The sequence below is a fragment of the Zingiber officinale genome, chromosome 5B, assembly GCF_018446385.1.
Source record: "Zingiber officinale cultivar Zhangliang chromosome 5B, Zo_v1.1, whole genome shotgun sequence".
Classification (NCBI taxonomy): Eukaryota; Viridiplantae; Streptophyta; class Magnoliopsida; order Zingiberales; family Zingiberaceae; genus Zingiber; species Zingiber officinale.
The window spans coordinates 94,281,323-94,302,740 of record NC_055995.1 but is presented as its reverse complement, the minus strand read 5'-3'; the positions used below and the strand labels follow the sequence as shown (position 1 = coordinate 94,302,740).

Below are 21,418 nucleotides of genomic sequence, written 5' to 3'. Positions count from 1 at the left end.
CTAGCATATACTACATCCCCTATGGTCAAGGAACTGAAATAAATGTTTTCCAGCTGTTATCAGACCTCCCAATCGATCCATAGATCGATTGGAACGTCGGATCGATCCAGGGATCGATTCAGCCGGCTACTGTACGCGGGACATAGGTTGGATCGACCCAGTGATCGATCCAGCACGCTACTGTGCTCGGGACGATATTCTGGATCGATCGGCTGATCGATCCAGACTGACCAATCGATCCAGTGATCGATTCCCGAACCTTCTGTTCGCGACAGAAATAGCTGGATCGATCGGCTGATTGATCCAGAAACCTACTGTTCGCGGAGCAATTTGCCCGATCGATCAGCTGATCGATTGGGACCCCCCAATCGATCCACCGATCGATTGGGGTTTCTGATTTTACAGTTAAGCTCTGATTTCAGCACTTGTTCGTGCCAAAATCTCACATTTCACTTATACAATCCATAGAATATATTCTAATGACATAAAGCTAGCATTCTAAACTGGATATAAAGCATGGTTTACTAGTTCGTAGCATTTAACAATTAAAAGTGCGTGAAAATAGAAATACTAAAAGTTCAATTGTTTAAGCTTGCTAGATCCCCTAAGGATCTTTTATTCCATGTTCCTGCCACACACACCATCTCGATCTGCATTGACCTCCAGCCTCCACTGCTAGTCCATTTTCCTTTTACCTGTATCTGTAGTATAAGGAAAATAGTATCTGTAAGCTAAAAAGCTTAGTAAGAAACCATCTACCTCACTAAAACATGCATACGATGCAATTATGATTTTAAATCATGCTGTTTGAAAAGATATGCTAAGTATACTGAATAAACTAAACATGGCATGACATATAAGCATACAATCATGGCATGGCAACTAATCATATGAATCAATAAAGATAACTGAACTGAACATGTAATAAGCTAAACTGTAGCTAAACTGATACTGAATTCCAACTCAACTAACATAACTAATTTGATCTTTGAAAACTAATTCATAATAAGTGAAAATACATAATCATGTTGTTTGGGCCCGGCAACTGTACTTGCTGTGCGCGCATCCCTAACTAGACCCGGGTTTGCAAGTCCCGAATTTAGTAGGGTTAACTAGGTTATCTGAACCTAGGGACGACTGTGGGAGTCCAACCTAATGGATATCTGATCCAGTACAGTGCCACTGAAAATAAAATACTGAATATAGCTAACTGGTTTAACTTGCTGTTTCTAGGTTATCTGAACCTAGAGCTAGGTTGTCTGAACCTAGAGGCGACTGTGGGAGCCCACCCATCGGACCGTAGTCCCATATAAGCTAAAATAAACTGGTTTACTGATTTAAATGCTTCTAATACATTTAACTGAGCTATTAAAATGCCTAATTTGCATTTTAACTTAACTAGCTATTTTATCGAACACCTAGTGTGCCCCAACTCTCCCCTCTATTAGGGAGACCACTTCTAGGCACCCGACAACGTCTAGGAACCCCCCACTGAAGAGGGAATACTTGTCCGGCCCATCTAGAAGTACTCACTAAATCCCTAAATCTGCGAGGAGGGTCCTATTCACCCTATGCGTCGATAAAAACTGCATATAGCTAAACTAGTGCGTATAAAACCAAACGGAGCTACTTATATCGCAGGTGAGGGGTTTCTTACCTTGTGTGCTAGATTTCTTACAAATCTAATCGCTAGAAATTCCGGTGGAGACGACTTCTCGACGATTCGCTCGCGTCCATGTGCTCTACTCGCGGAGGGGAACGTCCTTGTGCTGAAATCGTCGCCGGAAAGTGATCTTGGGGCCCTAGGGATGGAACCCTAGTTCTCCTTGTGGTTGGCGCCGAGAGAGGGAGGAGAGGGAGAGGTGGCGTCGGTGAGTTAGGGTGAGGAGAAGAAAGTTGCCGAACCAAGTTTAAAAATAAACCAAACCCCAACTTAAATTTCCTATTTATACTAAGTAATTAATTCGGCCAAACCAATTATAAATATAATTGATTCCCTTTCCTTTCAGCACGGCCCTGCTGGGTTCACCGGTTACTAAGGCTAACTAAAGGTTTAGCGGACCCGAGAGGTCCCGGGTTCGATTCCCGAGCCTTTTTATTCTTCTAATTATTTTTGCTACTTCCGCTACTCGTAAAATTCCAGAAAAATATCTAAAAATTCCAGAAAATATCTAAAAATTCCAAAAAAATCTTAGAATAATTCTAATGCAAGTTTGAGAATTTTCGGGCGCTACAATCCCCCATACCTTATAAAAAGTTCGTCCTCGAACTTAGAACAATTCTGGCTTCTGTCTCCCAAGTTGCCTCTTCTGCTGTGTGACTGTGCCAAATGACTTTGACTAATGGTACATTCTTATTCCACAATTTCTTAACTGCTCGGTCTATTATCTGAATAGGCCGACTATCATAGCTGAGGTCTTCGCGGATCTGTACCGACTGGGGCTCAATCACCTGGGTGGCATCTGGGGTATGCTTCTTCAGCATAGAGACATGAAATACGTTGTGGACAGCTGACATTTCCTGGGGTAGCTCTAGCTCATATGCTACCTTGCCCACTCTTCTGCTGATAAGGTATGGTCCCACATATCTGGGACTAAGTTTGCCCTTCTTCCCAAAACGCATCACTCCCTTCATGGGAGCTACTCTGAGGAACACTGTATCCCCGACTGAAAACTCTAAAGGTCTGCGCCGTGTATCAGCATAGCTTTTCTGGAGGCTCTGAGCTGTCTCTATCCTCTGGCGGATCTGCTGTATAGCTACTGTGGTATCTGCCACTAGATCTGTCTGAAGTTCTAGCTCTTTCTGTTCACCACTCTCATACCAGCAGATTGGAGATCTACACCTCTGCCCATAGAGAGCCTCGTAAGGTGCCATGCCGATAGTGGCCTGATAGCTGTTATTGTATGTAAATTCTGCTAAGCTCAGATATTTGCACCAACTTCCCTTGAAGTCTAGGGCACACGCTCGGAGCATATCTTCGAGTACTTGATTTACTCGCTCCGTCTGACCATCTGTCTGAGGATGGAATGCTGTGCTGAACTTTAACTTAGTGCCCAATGCTGACTGTACACACTCCCAGAAGTGTGATGTGAATCTGCTGTCTCTGTCTAAAATGATGGTTCGTGGGACTCCATGTAGTCTGACGATCTCCTGGAGATACAACTGAGCTAGCTTCTCCATGGAGTAGGATATCTTGATAGCTAAGAAGTGGGATGATTTAGTCAACCTGTCGACTATTACCCAGATGGCGTCAAAACCATTCGTGGTTCTGGGCATTCCCACTATGAAATCCATAGAGATATCCTCCCACTTCCATTCTGGAATCTGTATAGGCTGCAGAACTCCTCCTGGTCGCTGATGTTCTGCCTTGACCCTCTGACAGGTGAGGCAGATGCTAACATATCTGGCGATGTCTCGCTTCATCCCGGGCCACCAAAAACGGTTCTTCAGGTCTTGATACATTTTGGTGGAACCTGGATGCATCGCATAGGGAGTCTTGTGAGCCTCATCTAAAATCTCTCGTAGCTCCTCCGATGCGGAACACAGTGCATCACCAAGATACAATACCCGCTATCGGACACTCAATTCTCTACTTTCGATTACGCTAGCCCTTGCTTGATTTTCGAATTTCAGGTCCTGCTCCTGAGCTGATGAATATCACCAAGCAAGGTAGACTCTAAGGTCATAGTAGAGGCTGTCCGATGATGAGTTCAAGACCGAAATCTACGATCTCCTTCTGTAGGGGCGGTGACATGGCTGTAAGAGATAACAAGGTAGCACTGGATTTTCTGCTAAGTGCGTCGGCTACCTTATTGGCTTTCCCTGGATGGTAGAGGATGTCTATATCGTAGTCTTTGACCAGCTCAAGCCATCTGCGCTGTCGCATGTTCAGATCCTTCTGAGTGAAGAAGTACTTCAGACTCTGATGATCTGTATACACTCTGCACTGAGCTCCATATAAGTAATGTCTCCAAATTTTGAGAGCAAACACTACTGCTGCAAGCTCAAGGTCATGAGTAGGGTAATTCTTCTCATAATCCTTGAGTTGTCTGGAGGCATAGGCGATCACCTTGCCGTTTTGCATCAGTACTGCTCCTAGTCCCAACTTAGAGGCATCACTATAGATGTCAAAGCTGCTGGTGTTGTCTGGTAGAGCCAAAATGGGAGCACTGGTCAATCTCCTTTTTAGCTCGCTGAAGCTGTTCTCACAGTCCTCTCTGTCCACTGAAATTTGTTGTCAGTGGGGAGGCTATCCTGGAGAAGTCCTCTACAAACTTTCTGTAATATCCTGCTAATCCCATAAAGCTCCTGATTTCGCTGGCGTTCTTAGGTCTCTTCCAGTTATTTACTGCTTCTATCTTGCTGGGATCTACCATAATACCATCCTTTGAGATGATGTGACCCAGGAAGGACACCTGATCTAGCCAAAATTCACATTTCGTGAACTTGGCGTATAGCTGGTTCTGCAACACTAGTTTCAGGTGCTCTGAGTGTTCTTCCTGAGTTCCTGAGTAGATAAGAATGTCATCGATAAACACAATAATAAACTTATCTAAATACTCCATGAATACTCTGTTCATGAGATCCATGAATGTAGCTGGAGCATTGGTCACGCCAAAGGACATGACTACGAACTCGTAGTGTCCGTATCTGGTTCTGAATGCTGTCTTGGGTATATCCCCTTCTTTGACCTTCACCTGATGATAACCTGATCTGAGATCTATCTTAGAGAACATTGCTGCTCCCTTCAGCTGGTCGAACAGGTCATCGATTCTGGGAAGGGGATATTTGTTCTTAATCGTGACTTGATTCAGTGATCTATAGTCTATGCACAGTCGCATGCTTCCATCCTTCTTCTTCACGAACAATACAGGCGCTCCCCATGGTGAATGACTCGGGCGTATGAAACCCTTGTCAAGCAGCTCCTGTAGTTGCTCCTGAAGTTCCTTCAGTTCTGCTGGAGCCATGCAGTAAGGCGCTTTGGAGATAGGGTTTGTACCGGGAATGAGCTCTATCTCAAAGTCAATCTCCCTGTCTGGTGCTAAGCCTGGTAACTCTTCAGGGAAGACTGCTGGGTAGTCACATACGACTTGAACCTCTGCTAGCTGTTGGTTCTTGTCCTGGCTGGCGTTGACTACGTGTGCTAGGAATCCTGTACATCCTGAATCCAGTAGCTTCTGTGCTTTCATAGCTGAGAGAAACTTCTTGCCTTTCTCTTTGGTTCCCCGCTGTATTCAAATTGCACTGCCGCTTCAGGTTGGAAGATGACTTTCTGTTTACGGCACTCTATGGTAGCACCGTATCTGATCAGAAAGTCCATTCCAAAGATAACGTCATAGTCGGTCATCTCTAGCACTATCAGATCACAAAAGAGCTCTCTGTCTGCTATAATGACCGGCACTGCTCTGAGCCAGTGCGTGGATGCCATGATCTTTCCTGAAGGTAGTGTCGTCAAAAACTGACCACTGAGTACCTCTGAGGGTGTTTCTAATTTTTCGGAGAACAACCTGGCTATATATGAATGGGTTGCCCCAGTATCAAACTGAACAGTAGCACTATACTGTAAAATACTAATCTGACCTGTGACAACTGTCGAGGCATTGGCTACATCCTCTCTGGTGAGTGAGTAGATCCCCGCATTCGCCGTAGCTGGAGGGGCTTCTAATCTGTCCTAGCTGATAAGTGGACCTTCTAGGGCGGCCTGCATCTGATATAACTGAGCTGGCTGGCCTGCATACTGAATCTGCTGTGGCTGAGGAAGACCGGTCTTGTTCGGGCACTGCTTGGCCATGTGCCCTTCTTGTCCACATTCAAAGCATCCTCGTGTGCCCTTGCGACAAACCCCTGGGTGGAATTTCCCACAAGTAGCACACTTTGGATAACTGGGTCGCTTGCTAGATGGTCCTCCTTTTGGGTCACTCCCTGATTTGCGCTTGCTGTTGGAGTTCCCTTTCCAGTTAGAGCTGTGGCCTTGCTATTTTTGAGTGTGAGAGTTTCCTTGGCCTTTGGACTCTGAGGAGACTTGCTTCTGCTGCTTTATGCTGTTCTGGTAATGCTCTGTGGTCAAGGCACTGCTCACTAACTCCTCTGTGGTTTGTGGCATATGTATGCCACCAGCCACGTTCACTGCTATCTCTGGCCTCAGCATCTTGAGCATCAACCGGATTCGTTCCTTCTCTGTGCTGACTAGCTCTGGGCATAGACGAGCCAACCTGTTGAATTTCTTCACTGCTTCCTCAACTGAAAGGTTGCTCTGACGAAACTCAGTGAACTCGTCATAGTGGCGGTTCGTAACCCGTATGTGGAAGAACTCCTCGAAGAACTCCTTCTCGAAGTCAGCCCATGACATCTGGTTCACTGGGCGCTTCGTTCTGATTCTTTCCCACCACATGCGTGCGTCTCCTATCAGGCAAAAGGAGGCACACTTCACCTTCTCGTGTTCTGGCCAGTCCAGAAGCTCCATCGTGCTCTCCAGTGTTTTGAACCAGGCTTGTGCATCCCATGGTTCACTAGTGCCTGAGAAGTTCTCTGGCTTGACTCGCTGCCACTGGATCAGATAGGCTTCCTTTCTTGGCTCAGCTGTTGGGACTGCTGGTGCTGGTACTGGTGCCGGTGTTGGCGCTGTAGGCTGAGCTGGTGGAACCTCTAGGACTTCTGGAGTCGTCAGATTCGGTTCCGGGGTGACGGTTCCTGTCGCTGTTCAGCTAGCTGCTGCTGTAACTGAGCCACTAATGCTGTAAGGTCGGGAGGAGGCACTGAACTGCCTGCCTCTTACTGGGGCTCAGTAGCTAGTGCCCTTCTAGCTGGGCGTCCTCGTGCCATTTCTAAGGACACAGAGAACATAACATAACTAATGTAATCACAGTTATATAACTACTGATATCATGTTTAAAAAAAAACATCACATACGAACAAGCAGTAGGCATATAACATGAACTGTAATAACAAAACAAGGAGTATAAATTAAGTAGAGGTATTCTTACTTGGAAGCTGTAGGTTCAATGCTGATGTGTGTGTAGGAAGTATGGAACACTGCTCTGATACCACTCTGTAACGAGCCGCTTTCTACTGACTAGGCTGTAAGGCCGATCATCACATTAAGCTATGCTAACTACTCCCTAACCATCATAAAATCTAGATGCTGAAACTGTACTAATTTAAAATTTTCTAAGCTGCTAACACTTCTTGATTCTATACATGCTAAAGGATGTAATCTAAAGTATACCTAGCATATACTACATCTCCTATGGTCAAGGAACTGAAATAAATGTTTTCCAGCTGTTATCAGACCTCCCAATCGATCCATAGATCGATTGGAACGTCGGATCGATCCAGGGATCGATTCAGCCGGCTACTGTACGCGGGACATAGGTTGGATCGATCCAGTGATCGATCCAGCATGCTACTGTGCTCAGGACGATATTCTGGATCGATCGCCTGATCGATCCAGACTGACCAATCGATCCAGTGATCGATCCCCGAACCTTCTGTTCGCGACAGAAATTGCTGGATCGATCGGCTGATCGATCCAGAAACCTACTGTTCGCGGAGCAATTTGCCCAATCGATCAGCTGATCGATTGGGACCCCCCAATCGATCCACCGATCGATTGGGGTTTATGATTTTGCAGTTAAGCTCTGATTTCAGCACCTGTTCGTGCCAAAATCTCACATTTCACTTATACAATCCATAGAATATATTCTAATGACATAAAGCTAGCATTCTAAACTGGATATAAAGCATGGTTTACTAGTTCATAGCATTTAACAATTAAAAGTGCGTGAAAATAGAAATACTAAAAGTTCAATTGTTTAAGCTTGCTAGATCCCCTAAGGATCTTTTATTCCATGTTCCTGCCACACACACCATCTCGATCTGCATTGACCTCCAGCCTCCACTGCTAGTCCATTTTCCTTTTACCTGTATCTGTAGTATAAGGAAAATAGTATCTGTAAGCTAAAAAGCTTAGTAAGAAACCATCTACCTCACTAAAACATGCATACGATGCAATTATGATTTTAAATCATGCTGTTTGAAAAGATATGCTAAGTATACTGAATAAACTAAACATGACATGGCATATAAGCATACAATCATGGCATGGCAACTAATCATATGAATCAATAAAGATAACTGAACTGAACATGTAATAAGCTAAACTGTAGCTAAACTGATACTGAATTCCAACTCAACTAACATAACTAATTTGATCTTTGAAAACTAATTCATAATAAGTGAAAATACATAATCATGTTGTTTGGGCCCGGCAACTGTACTTGCTGTGCGCGCATCCCTAACTAGACCCGGGTTTGCAAGTCCCGAATTTAGTAGGGTTAACTAGGTTATCTGAACCTAGGGACGACTGTGGGAGTCCAACCCAATGGATATCTGATCCAGTACAGTGCCACTGAAAATAAAATACTGAATATAGCTAACTGGTTTAACTTGCTGTTTCTAGGTTATCTGAACCTAGAGCTAGGTTGTCTGAACCTAGAGGCGACTGTGGGAGCCCACCCATCGGACCGTAGTCCCATATAAGCTAAAATAAACTGGTTTACTGATTTAAATGCTTCTAATACATTTAACTGAGCTATTAAAATGCCTAATTTGCATTTTAACTTAACTAGCTATTTTATCGAACACCTAGTGTGCCCCAACTCTCCCCTCTATTAGGGAGACCACTTCTAGGCACCCGACAACGTCTAGGAACCCCCCACTGAAGAGGGAATACGTGTCCGGCCCATCTAAAAGTACTCACTAAATCCCTAAATCTGCGAGGAGGGTCCTATTCACCCTATGCGTCGATAAAAACTGCATATAGCTAAACTAGTGCGTATAAAACCAAACGGAGCTACTTATACCGCAGGTGAGGGGTTTCTTACCTTGTGTGCTAGATTTCTTACAAATCTAATCAATAGAAATTCCGGTGGAGACGACTTCTCGACGATTCGCTCGCGTCCACGTGCTCTACTCGCGGAGGGGAACGTCCTTGTGCTGAAATCGTCGCCGGAAAGTGATCTTGGGGCCCTAGGGATAGAACCCTAGTTCTCCTTGTGGTTGGCGCCGAGAGAGGGAGGAGAGGGAGAGGTGGCGTCGGTGAGTTAGGGTGAGGAGAAGAAAGTTGCCGAACCAAGTTTAAAAATAAACCAAACCCCAACTTAAATTTCCTATTTATACTAAGTAATTAATTCGGCCAAACCAATTATAAATATAATTGATTCCCTTTCCTTTCAGCACGGCCCTGCTGGGTTCACCGGTTACTAAGGCTAACTAAAGGTTTAGCGGACCCGAGAGGTCCCGGGTTCGATTCCCGCTTAAGCCTTTTTATTCTTCTAATTATTTTTGCTACTTCCGCTACTCGTAAAATTCCAGAAAAATATCTAAAAATTCCAGAAAAATCTTAGAATAATTCTAATGCAAGTTTGAGAATTTTCGGGCGCTACATCGGGTGCAAAGGCGGGAGTATGCGCGCAGCGGAGCTGGAAGCACCCTCATGGAGGCTTGAGGCGCCTCAGGCAGCCTTGAAGGCGCCCTCAAGGATCATGGAGGCGCCTTCAACAGGATGAGCGATGAAGAAGTCTCAGTTTATCCACGCGCGGCTGACTCGGCGATTGGAGGTGCCCTCAAGGAGGTTGAGGGCGCCTTCAACAGGCTTTATAAGGAGGTCTCGACCATCACTTACATTCATCACATTCTAAGACATCTTTGAGTTGTGCACTGCTGACGAGACGATCCGGCTAAGCTACAATAAGACCCCGACGACCCGAAGCTTCAAAATTGCTATTTACATCGTTAGTATAATTGTCATTTCATTTTTAATATTGTCCTTTAAAGTTGTAACCTTTTGCGCGATATAGTTGTTGTCCAAAGTAAACACTCAACGAGCGTGGGCCTTGGAGTAGGAGTCGCCCTAGGCTTCGAACCAAGTAAATCTTGGAGTTCTCTGTGTGTGTGTGTGTTTTTATTTTAATTTCCACTGCTCAACTTGATACGTTTTCGAATCTGAAAATTGTTACAGCCACGAGCGCTATTCACCCCCTCCCCCCACTCTCTCTAGCGCTTCTCGATCCAACAACCAGAGCCTCCATGCAACCAGGTGAGTGGACAAGTGGCCCGACAAGGTAAGTTGAGTGGGAAAGTTTTTTTATATATATTTTTAAAAATGAAAAATGATATTTGGAGAAAGAAGTATATCTTTTAAGAAATATAAAAGTATAGTTCGTAGAATTTTTGAAATTCAAATGGGCTCTTTAAAAAATAAGAATTTACTTAATAGTTGAAGTTGAAGAAATGATTGTCTACTTTCAAAATTAACGGGCCAAGCTAAATTTAGACAACTGCAATACTAAAAAACAATGCTATTAATTGGGAACACATGCCCCCTTCCCTTTCACTTTTGTGTCGCCCTAGTCCCTAGGTCAGTTGTGTCTGGCCTATTGAAATGAGTTTTCATTTAGTTTTGTTTCCATATTGTTGCGATGATGATCCTTGAAAATTTTGTCTTATTATTCTCTTGCTATGAGTCCCCTTACCCTTCTACTTTGACTCCATTCCTCCATTAAATTTATTTCCTAGTTGGTAGTCCTGATGCCTACAATCACTCACCACCCACTTAACTTTAAGATAGGAAACTGAATGACATGCAATCCCATTTAGTGGGCTAGGGAGTTATGAGGCTCAATGGTATTGAGGTCCTACAAAGAATCACATTTGTGCTGGATTCGGCCCATAAACATTTCTATCCGATCTACCACTTTGGGTATGATGAATAAATCATGAAAAATTGCAAATGAACTTCATTAGCTGCATGTCGCACCAAACCAGCCTGGATCTTGGATCCATCGTACAATTGCATTCATATTGCTCAATTCAACATATACAAGAAAGATTGCACCAATAATACAAAAAAAACACTTTCACATGCTTAACAATTTATTTTTATACGTGTTTCAAGTTCTGTTAAATTGGAATATACCAGTTGCAGCGAAAAGAGCAGAATTTTACATAATCGATTAAGTCTGCGATGATAAACGTTTTGCAGAAGGAAATCTATTGTTGCTCCTCTCCTCTATATTCAAGCTAGCTCTGGAACTGACATCTTTTCGGAATCTAGAATACAACTGAACTCCCCCCAAAGAACATAATTCATGCAGCTTGTATGCCACTCCATTGACTGTCCTCGTTCTCCATCCGGTTTGTGTAGGTATATTGGTTCATTCTTATGTAAGTGATCCCTGACCATATTCCACGCACGAGTAGGATGCTTACGAAAACCATGCTTCCAAATGTACAGATGACCTACAATTCACATAGCAAAACTGACTTGAGATTTGTCTAGAGCAAGAGAAATAGTTTTGACACAAATAAACTGTTTATATGATGACTGACAGTTCAGTTGCTGGCCCATTTGAAGTACAAACTCTATATGCAAGAAAAAAGCATGGCTCTGCTCAAATAGTCGGTATATTTCAATTTTGCAAACACTACTACTAAACTAGAGCGATAAAAAGTGAAGGCATTTTTAACTTAGATTTTGAACACAATGACATTGGTTGTTCAAATTTGTAAATACAAACTCAAGTCATTGTTTCTAGCATGTGTTTAAAGGTTGAAGTCCATCTAGTTTGTTTCCAACTATTCTGCTGCTAAACTAGAGCAGTTGAAACATTCATACAAACTAAACTGATCATATTTTTGGCTATTGTCACCCATTTTAAAAAAAAATGGAAAGAAACAAGAACGAAATCTTCTGAAATATTCAGTTTTGCACTTGGCTATTTCTCATATTGAAGGTGAACACTGCTGAATAACGATTAGTTGATGGGAACTTTATTAATGATAAAGGTATATTGTTGAGGCAAGGTGTCAAAATCAAGAAATAATTGCTGTAGATTGCCGAAATATCCTCTTTTGGATCTGATTTCTTTCACTCCTACTTAGCCAGCATTTCATTGCTTGTTTACGAGGTTCATGAGATATCCTATTTTCCCATGAAAAGAATGCATGTCTAGGACTCAATGTGCAGATATCTTCTAAAGACATAATGCCCTTCAATTCTGCAGTTCAAATGCAGCACAGCTCAAAGGTTGACATCTTATGTTATTTTATTCAGTTCAACAAAGGGTTGAATAAGCAATCGGCGAGAGGTTCCTATGATCCACTTCTGTATTGTAATATATACTTTTGTTTTTTGGCAAAGCCTATATACAGGCAAAGGTTGTAAGGTGAAGTTAGGATACAAATTGATGTTATTCTCTCTCTTTTAAGGTATTATCTTTTGGAATATCTTTTTTCTTCTCTCTTTTGTGATTGCCTCTCCCCTTCTTATATTATCTTCTTACTCTATTTCTTGGCTTCTGGGCTGCCCACCGCTTGCGCTTCCAGATTTACCCTAATAGTCAGTGGGAAAATTCTATGGGGATGAGCTGGTCACCCCAAGAATAGTCAATGAGGCTAACTGATTTATAATTTTTTTTTCTTACTTTATTTCTCATCTATCATCCACTGCAGAATACGACATGAGTATTATTTCAATTTTATGACTGAGAGAAGTTGCAACAATGGAAGAGATAATGAGAACTATATATTGCTGTAGTCCACTGACTTCGGAAAAAGAGGTTGTGTCACATCTATAAACATGTTGTTGGAAATCCTATCATCATTAAAATCAAAGATATACATATCAGGAAAAAATAGGAAAGGATCATTTGTCAATTATTAGCTTTAATTAGTTTCCTTATTATTTAATTTCCTTTTCATTAGTTCTTTTCTATTGTAAATTCTCTCTATAAACAAAAGAGTCGTGTACCTATTCTTTTGTATAAGAAATTATTTCTTCCTCATTTTCTAAGTTGGTATCAGAGCGATGTCAAAAGTCACGTCCGAAACCACTACAATCCCTGCCACTATGGTAAAACCTTCTGACCCTACAACACCATTCCAACTCTCATTCAGTCCAGATCACCAGCATCTGCCTAAATGGTAACAATTTCCTCCACTGGTTGCAATCCGTCCGAATGTATATCCGTGGGCAAGGAAAAATCGATTATATCACGGGTGGCAAGAAGGCTCCTGCTCTTAATGATCCGTTGCATGCCATATGGGATGCTGAAAACTCCATGGTTATGACATGGTTAGTCAACTTCATGGAGGAGGATATAAATACCAATTACATGTGTTATCCTACTGCAAAAGAGCTGTGGGATAATATTAGTCAGATGTATTCTGACCTGGGTAACCAATCTCAGGTTCTTGAATTGACTTTAAAGTTGGGGGAAATGCGTCAATGAGATGATTCTGTCACAAAATATTTCAATTCATTGAAAAGATTGTGGCAGGATCTTGACCTCTTCAGCACATACGAATGGAAATCTGCTGATGACTGCAACCACCACAAGAAAACCATGGAAGACGATCGTATTTACAAATTTCTTCGTGGTCTTAACGTCGAATTTGATGAAGTACGAGGAAGGATTATTGGGAGACTTCCTCTCCCATCCATTGGTGAAGTATTTGCCGAAGTCAGAAGAGAAGAAAGTCGAAGGAGTGTCATGCTCGGAAAAAGGAGTACCAGTGAGTCAGTTGAAAATTCTGCCTTATTTACTAATGCTGCAAATTACCAGCGCAGGTCAGATGATAAGCCTCGAGTTTGGTGCGATTTCTGCAACAAGCCTCGCTATACACGTGAGACATGTTGGAAAATTCATGGCAAACCTGCCAAATGGAAAAATAGCAAGCAAGGAGAGAAGAATCGTGGAATTCCTACCGCAAATGAAGCCGACACAGGTCCCTTCAACAAAGAGCAGATGGATCAACTCTTGAAGCTGATAAAATCCAACTTCTCATCTCGTATTCGTAGTGTTTCCTTGGCACAAACAGGTAGCAATCCTAAAGCTCTCCACATGTCTAAAGCTCTCTCTTGCTTAAACTCCTCTCCGTGGATCATAGATTCTGGAGCCACACACCACATGTCTAGTTGCTCTCACCTATTTGATACTTATTCCCCTTGTTCTGGAAATGAGAAAATCAGAATTGCCGATGGTAGTTTTTCACCTATTGCAGGCAAAGGACTTATCAAACTGACCGAACAATTTAATCTCAATTTTGTTCTTCATGTTCCTAAATTAGTCTGCAACCTCTTGTCTGTTAGTAAACTATCTAAAGATTCTAATTGTCGTATTATATTTTTTGAATCACATTGTGAATTTCAGGACCAGAACTCAGGATGATGATTGGGCGTGCTAGGATGATTGAAGGTCTCTACTACTTGGATGAAATATCTGTTAGTAATAAAAAAGCTCAGAGCTTTAACAGTATTAGTTTAAACTCAGTTAGAGAAAAAATAATGCTATGGCACTATAGACTAGGACATCCTAGCTTTCCTTATCTAAAAATCTTATTTCTAGAATTATTTAAAGGCATTGATTGTTCTTCTTTACATTGTGAAACTTGTTTTTTTGCAAAATTTCATCGTTCAATTTATTTGCCAAAAAATTACCAAGCCTCCAAACCTTTTTACTTGATTCATAGTGATGTTTGGGGCCCATCTAAAATTACTACTCTTTTTGGAAAAAAAATGGTTTGTAACATTTATTGATGACCATACACGTTTATGTTGGATTTATCTAATGAATAAAAAATCGGAAGTGAGAAATTTGTTCAAAAATTTTTATACTCTGATTGAAAACCAATTTCAAACCAAAATTTGTATTTTACATTCTGATAATAGAACAGAATATTTTAATGAGCACTTGGGTGATTTTTTGAATGAAAAAGGTATTTTTCATGAATCCACTTGCCGAGATACCCTTCAACAAAATGGCATTGTAGAACGAAAAAATAAACATTTACTTGAAGTAGCACGTGCCATGATGTTTTATATGAATGTTCCTAAGTATTTATGGGGTGAAGCAATTTTAACAGCCTCTTATTTGATAAATAGGATGCCTACTAAGGTGTTAGAGTGCAAAACACCTCTTGATTGTCTTAAAAAAAAATTTCAATTAGATTGTTTTCTGATTTGTTAGTCAAAATTTTTGGATGTACTATCTATGTTCATGTTCCATGTCAATTTCGTTTAAAACTTGAACCACGTGCTATAAAATGTGTATTCTTGGGTTATTCGTTGAACAAAAAGGGGTATAAGTGTTTCGATCCTTGAACAAAAAATTTTTTTGTGAACATGGATGTGTCCTTTTTAGAAACAAAACCCTATCTTTTCTAAAAATTCTCTTCAGGAGACGACAAGTGAAGAAAAAGATAATTTTTTTGGACATTTCTAACCCACTTCCCAATATCATTTTTTCCGACAATCTTGAAAATAATCACCCACCTCTAGTGTCTAGTGTTGGAAACTCTCGATCAAGGGGAGAAATACTACAAACTGATCATCGTGATCTAAATTCTGAGCTTCAGGTTTATACTAGGAAGAGATTTCATCTGAGGAATAAAGACTCAAATGTCAAGCCTGCACAACACCCGTCCGAAAAATCGAGCTCTGGCTTCGAAATTTCAGGTAACCCTATCACAAGTCCAGTTTTGATTCCTCTTATTGTGTTTAATTCTTCACCTACTATTCCCGATCTTGATGTTCCTATAGCAATTAGAAAAGGTATTCGAAATTGCACTAATCATCCTATATTGCAAATTATCTTTCCTACCAAAGACTGTCAAAAAACCATAAAGCTTTCACTTCTAGGATTTCACACTTGTTTGTTCCAAGGAATATACAGGAAGCGTTGGATGATCCGAGTTAGAATTTAGCAGTCATGGAAGAGATGAATGCTTTAAGGAGAAGTGGCACTTGGGAGATAGTTGATCTACCCAAAGGTAAGAAACGAGTTGGGTGTAAATGGGTGTTTACAATAAAATGTAAAGCTGATGGAAGCATTGAAAGTACAAGACTAGACTGGTGGCTAAAGGCTTCACCCAGACTTATGGGATTGACTATCAAGAGATCTTTATTGCAGTTGCTAAGATAAATTCTATCAGAATTCTGTTATCTCTTGCAGCAAATTCAGATTGGTCTCTACATCAACTTGACATTAAAAACGCATTTCTCAATGGTGATCTAGAAGAGGAGGTGTTCATGAGTCTACCGCCAAGATTTGAGAAGGTACTTTGAAAAAGTGTGCAAATTAAATAAGGCATTATATGGACTTAAACAGTCACCAAGAGCATGGTTTGAACGCTTTGGAAAGGCTGTTATTAGTTATGATTTTTTACAGAGTCAAGCAGATCACACAATATTTTATAAATATTCAAAAAGGGGTAAAGTTGTTTTAATTGTTTACGTTGATAACATTATCTTAACCGGTGATGATGAAACAGAATTAGCAGACCTAAAGAAGATACTTGCAAAAGAGTTTCAAATTAAAGATCTAGGAGCCCTTAAGTATTTCCTCGGAATGAAATTTGCAAGGTCCAAAGAAGGTATATTTGTTAATCAAAGAAAATATATCCTTGATCTCCTTGGAGAAACAGGTTTGCTGGGATGTAAAATGGTTGAGACTCCAATTGAGCCTAACTTGAAGTTACAAGCTGCTAGGACTGAAGAAGTAAAGAACAAAGACCTTTATCAAAGACTCGTAGGAAAATTGATTTACTTGTCTCATACACCTTTCGCAGTTAGCATGGTAAGTCAGTTCATGTACTCACCAGGAGCAGAACATTTCGAGGTCGTCTATAGGATATTGAGATATTTGAAAGGAACTCCAAGAAGAGGTTTATTATTCAAGAAACATGGACATCTTCAAGTCAAAGTCTACACAGATGCAGACTGGGCAGGAGTGTTATAGATGGGAGATCAACATCAGACTACTGTTCCTTTGTTGGTGGGAACCTAGTTACGTGGTGAAGTAAAAAATAAAATGTGGTAGCCAGAAGTAGTGCTGAAGCAGAATTCAGAGCTGTTGCCCATGGAATCTGTGAGGTAATGTGGATTAAAAGAATTCTTAAGGAATTGAAGCTTTCTTTTTCAACTCCTATAAAGGTTTATTATGACAACAAAGTTGCTATTTCTATAGCTCATAATCCTGTTCTTCATGATTGCACAAAGCATATAGAGGTGGATAAACATTTCATCAAGGAGATAATCAACACTGTAGTAATATGCATGACATATCTTCCAACAAATGAACAATTAGCTGATGTATTAACGAAGGGACTACGCAAGAAACAATTTGATAAGCTGACTAGCAAGTTGGCTATGGAAGACATCTACAAACCAGCTTGAGGGGGAGTGTTAGAAATCCTATCATCATTAAAATCAAAGATATACAAATTAGGAAAAATAGGAAAAGATCATTTGTCAATTATTAGCTTTAATTAGCTTTAATTAGTTTCCTTTCTATTGTAAATTCTCTCTATAAACAAGAGAGTCGTGTACCTATTCTTTTGTATAAGAAATTATTTCTTCCTCATTTTCTAAGCACATTTATCTATTTCGCAATTGCCCTGATTATGAACCTTCCTCTTTCCAGGCAAGAGAAAATCACTAAAGAAAAACTAAAAAAAAGAAAATTATCAAACTCTCCAGTTTTCACTGCAATTGAGAAGAGAAAAAATAGCAAAAATATCTTTGAATTCAAGTCTTTCCTTTTGACCTTGATTAATATAGGTTCTAGTCCACTTTACTGTTATATTCTTCAATAGTTAAATAAGGCTTTATTAAAGGGACATGCATGGATCTGTAACTTAAAACTAATGGAAATAAGAAATTGCATGATATAGCAGCTAATCCGGTTTATGTCCTTAAAGGGACATTCAAGGATTCCAAGTGGACTAACTTCAATAGTTAAATAAGGCTTCTAATAAAGAAGCATATTATTACCTCGAGAAAGGCCTTCAGAATCCACAAGGTTGCTAGAATCAACACTCCGTTAACAGAAAATCCCACCTACCCCAAATTACAACAAGAAATTATCATTGGATGAACCTTCCTTTTAAACAAAAGACATTATAACATATACAACACAGAATTTTACATAAAATGGCCCTGTGCAGAAGACAGATTGTCATCAGGAAAAAATGTTACTCTTCCATGTTAGAAACACCAAGAGCTCTTTCATATGAAATATGTTAGTTAGATATCTTAGATTATTAAATAAATTACACGAAGCATAATTTGCCAAGCAAGTCAACTAGTTGATTCGAGTCAATTATATTTTGGTATTTGTCTAACCTACTAGAAGGGGAGCCTTGACGCAACGATAAAATTGTTGTTATGTGACCAAAAGGTCACGGGTTCGAATCCTGGAAACAACCTCTTGCAAAAAGTAGGGTAAGACTGCGTATAATGGATCCTTCCCCGGGATCCCGCATGGCAGGAGGTTCATGCGCCGAGCTGCCTTTTTTTTTATTTGTCTAACCTACTACAAGTTGAGGAGTTATTTTAGTTGAACTTCTTTAAGCACAAGAAGTTTTCTACATGCAGAATAAGCAACTACTTCAAGAACCTGACTTTGGAACCGAAATTGCAACATAAGAGAATGGACTAAAAAGATACAATGAGATAAGATATCAGGTTGCAATATTTTTCAGGGTATGTTGTAGTTGGATCATCTCAATAGTGAATAGGTCATGATATCCCACTCAGACTTAAATGTAATTATAAAAAATATTCTTTTTACATAGAAACCACTTAGCAGTATAAAGCTTCAACTGAGGGACTTAGTTACAAATGAGAATAATGTTTCTAGCTTCTACAAAGCCCAAAATGCATTATATGAAATATATTGAAGAAAAGATATATGGAAAAAAACTGAGTTCTTCTCAAGATCACCTCTTTCATTAAGACAAGCAACAGAAATCTGATTGCCTTCAGATGGGAAAGATCTATTTTGTGAGTATGTATATCTAGAGAGACTCAGCTATATATATATATGGAATCTTCATTAGAAACACAACATAACATGATAATGTACTACATTAAATGGCATTGGCAGCATTCCTAAAAGCAAGTAATTATACCCACACATTTTCTAAACAAAAAATTTGATGCTCTGAGAATTTTATTCTCTACATGACCTACTGTCTATGTGCAACTAAAACAAATCTAGACATTAGGGTGGATAAAATGAATCCAGGTACCAACTATCATTATCTGGAATCAAGGGCATCAGCAATGTCGTTAGTGGTTATGCCAATGACCTTTTGATGGAAGAGAAGCATCAAATTTTGATCAAAATCCTCATTAAATGAGAAATCCATAAATTAAATATAACCCCCATGAACATTTAACAAATCAGACCAATAGCTAAAAATATAATTTTGTACAACAATCTTTCGACAAATCAGTATTAATTTCAAAGTTTAACAATTAAAAATCCCAACTGGATTCTAGGAATTGTGGCACAATATTTGAGCAAGGAGAAAAATTAAATTTATGATTTTCATTCAAAGGATGTAGCGGACTCATATTTGGCACTAGGAATTCTTGCATGTAAAGTAGTAGAAATGTTGAGAAGAGATGTGATTCTCATAGAACAGTTGGATATCTAACAAACTGATTAGGTAAAAGTACTTTTATGTAGACTATAATTAAAATAAATTGTCCAGAAGAATTTGAGACGATTATATGTTTGAGTAATTGGAAGAAACTTTTTCAGTTCACCAACATGATGATAGGCATAGCATGACTACACAATTCTTGCTCTACTTTTTCCATCTTGTGATAATAAACTCTTTCTACCTTTTGACTTTAACATTAAAAAAGTATTGTAAAATTTCATCTAAACTGTAGTAGAAAGCAATTTGCAACTTGAGGAGGCATGATAAACCTTGGATATTTTACACCTAACAAATTCTATAGGTAGGAAGATGCCCTTGGCTAGAGATTTTTATTTATTTATTATTATCTTGTCTGAGTTCCATTAGGAAACCAATTTGATAGTACACCATGAGTATAAAAGATTGATGTATTTAGAACGGGTAAGTGCTAACAAACAACATATTCTTGATGGTATTTGGGAACATTTTTTAAGAAAATGCTTACAGAAGTCGTAGTCCATTGCAACCTTCATCTCTATCTCATACGGGGACCAATTTAGGGAAAGTATAGTTAAGAGTTTTCAGACATTGTCCTGAGTCCTGATAATAAAACTTGTAATGAACTTGAAGATTCTTTTTGATACTTCTACAATATCTCTCGGTTCTAAATATTAAATAACCAATCTTCAGGAAATATAAGACGACTAATCTATATTCGTTTCGAGTTGAATGCTGACATAAGACAAAATTGCTCCACCAAATGACAACAGAAATTAAGGCCCTCGTAAAAAGTAGCAAAGAATCCATGGATTACCAATTTAGTAGGAATGGCAGGCGGCAGCACCGCCCGGACGGCCCTTCGGGCCCGTCTAGATATCTTCCGAAAAACGCTGTTAAGGAACCGCACGAGGAGATCCAAGCTCCGGTCATCCTCATCCTCATCGTCTTCCTCATCATCGTCTTCTTCGTACCCTAGGCCGCCGAGATTTCCGTCCCACGCGCGAGGATTAGGTACCACCTCCACCGTCTCCTAGCGTCCAAAAAGACGGATTTTCTTTTCATTCCAGGAACCAAACGCTTAGCACGCCTCTAGGGTTTCCAGTACCCAATACGAACAAAGAGGGCAGTACCTGGCCATACGAGGAGAACCGCTTGGAGGCGTGAGGAGTCGCGGAAAGGGGACGATTAGGAGAAGGAAGCGAGAGGGAGCCCAAAAGCAGGTATCGGCGTCGGTATCGATCGGAAAAGTACAGTCGCCGGCAGCGAGAAGCGGAGAAAGAAACAGAGGCCGACACGGAACAAGAAGCCATAAGGTCGCATAGAAAAACCATACATATATACTAAAATACACATACAGGCAAGGCCACAGAATGACTAGCTGGGCAGCCTTCGCCATTGGATCCGTGGTAATGATCTAGTAATTAACTTATATAATGAAGGATGAATCGATTAATTAGAAACCGTAATTCGGCATTAAGCGAATTTTTTCCTACAGATTTCTCAATTGTCTTATTGTTTCTTTCAATTTGCAGCCTCGAGTTCTGGTACAACATGATATTGATCGTCCTAGTTGACCATTTGAATGATGCTCAAATTGCAGTTGCTTTTGTATCATATCCCCATGATGTTGCGCTGTATTTTTTATTTTTATTTTTTAACATTTAGTTTTTTTTTTTTTAGTTTCTTATTATTATTAGGGATAAAGCTTGACGAGTCAGAGAAGTCGATCATAAGAGGAGAAAAATGACTACTTCAAGAGGATGAGATTAACTTCTTCGATTCTTCGTCAAAGATTGACTCCGATAGCAGTGTGTCCTTAGTGGTAAAGTAAGTTTTTTATTTCAGATTAAAAGATGTGAACTTTATGTGTCTGCAAAGAGTGGTTCTATTTTTTTTTACCGTTAGTTGTTTGATGAAATACAAGGTGGAT

The 21,418-nt window shown here is 40.1% G+C and overlaps 1 protein-coding gene across 2 annotated transcripts; it reads right to left on the bottom strand.

The window, feature by feature from the left end:
• Window positions 1–10,921: 10,921 nt before the first annotated feature.
• LOC121985043 (protein SHORT HYPOCOTYL IN WHITE LIGHT 1-like) lies at window positions 10,922–20,818 on the bottom strand. Of its 2 annotated transcripts, XM_042538286.1 has the most exons (4): window positions 20,619–20,813; window positions 20,303–20,518; window positions 17,831–17,896; window positions 10,922–11,298 (listed from the first exon to the last, which is right to left on the bottom strand). In XM_042538286.1, exons 1-4 carry the CDS (start codon window positions 20,796–20,798, stop codon window positions 11,146–11,148), a joined length of 615 nt encoding a protein of 204 aa, XP_042394220.1. In that variant the 5' UTR covers window positions 20,799–20,813; the 3' UTR covers window positions 10,922–11,145. The 2 variants fall into 2 exon arrangements, with proteins under 2 accessions (XP_042394220.1, XP_042394221.1); XM_042538287.1 differs by lacking the exon at window positions 17,831–17,896 and having other exon boundaries at window positions 20,619–20,818.
• Between the last annotated feature and the right edge of the window lie 600 nt (window positions 20,819–21,418).

Coding starts and splice junctions, on each gene's coding strand:
- LOC121985043 (XM_042538286.1), bottom strand. CDS start 20,798: ATGGCTTCTTGTTCCGTGTCGGCCTCTGTTTCTTTCTCCGCTTCTCGC. Junction 17,897..20,302: donor CTGCCATTCCTACTAAATTG/GTAATCCATGGA, acceptor AATTTGGGGTAG/GTGGGATTTTCTGTTAACGG. Junction 11,299..17,830: donor TTCTGAAGGCCTTTCTCGAG/GTAATAATATGC, acceptor TGTGAATTGTAG/GTCATCTGTACATTTGGAAG.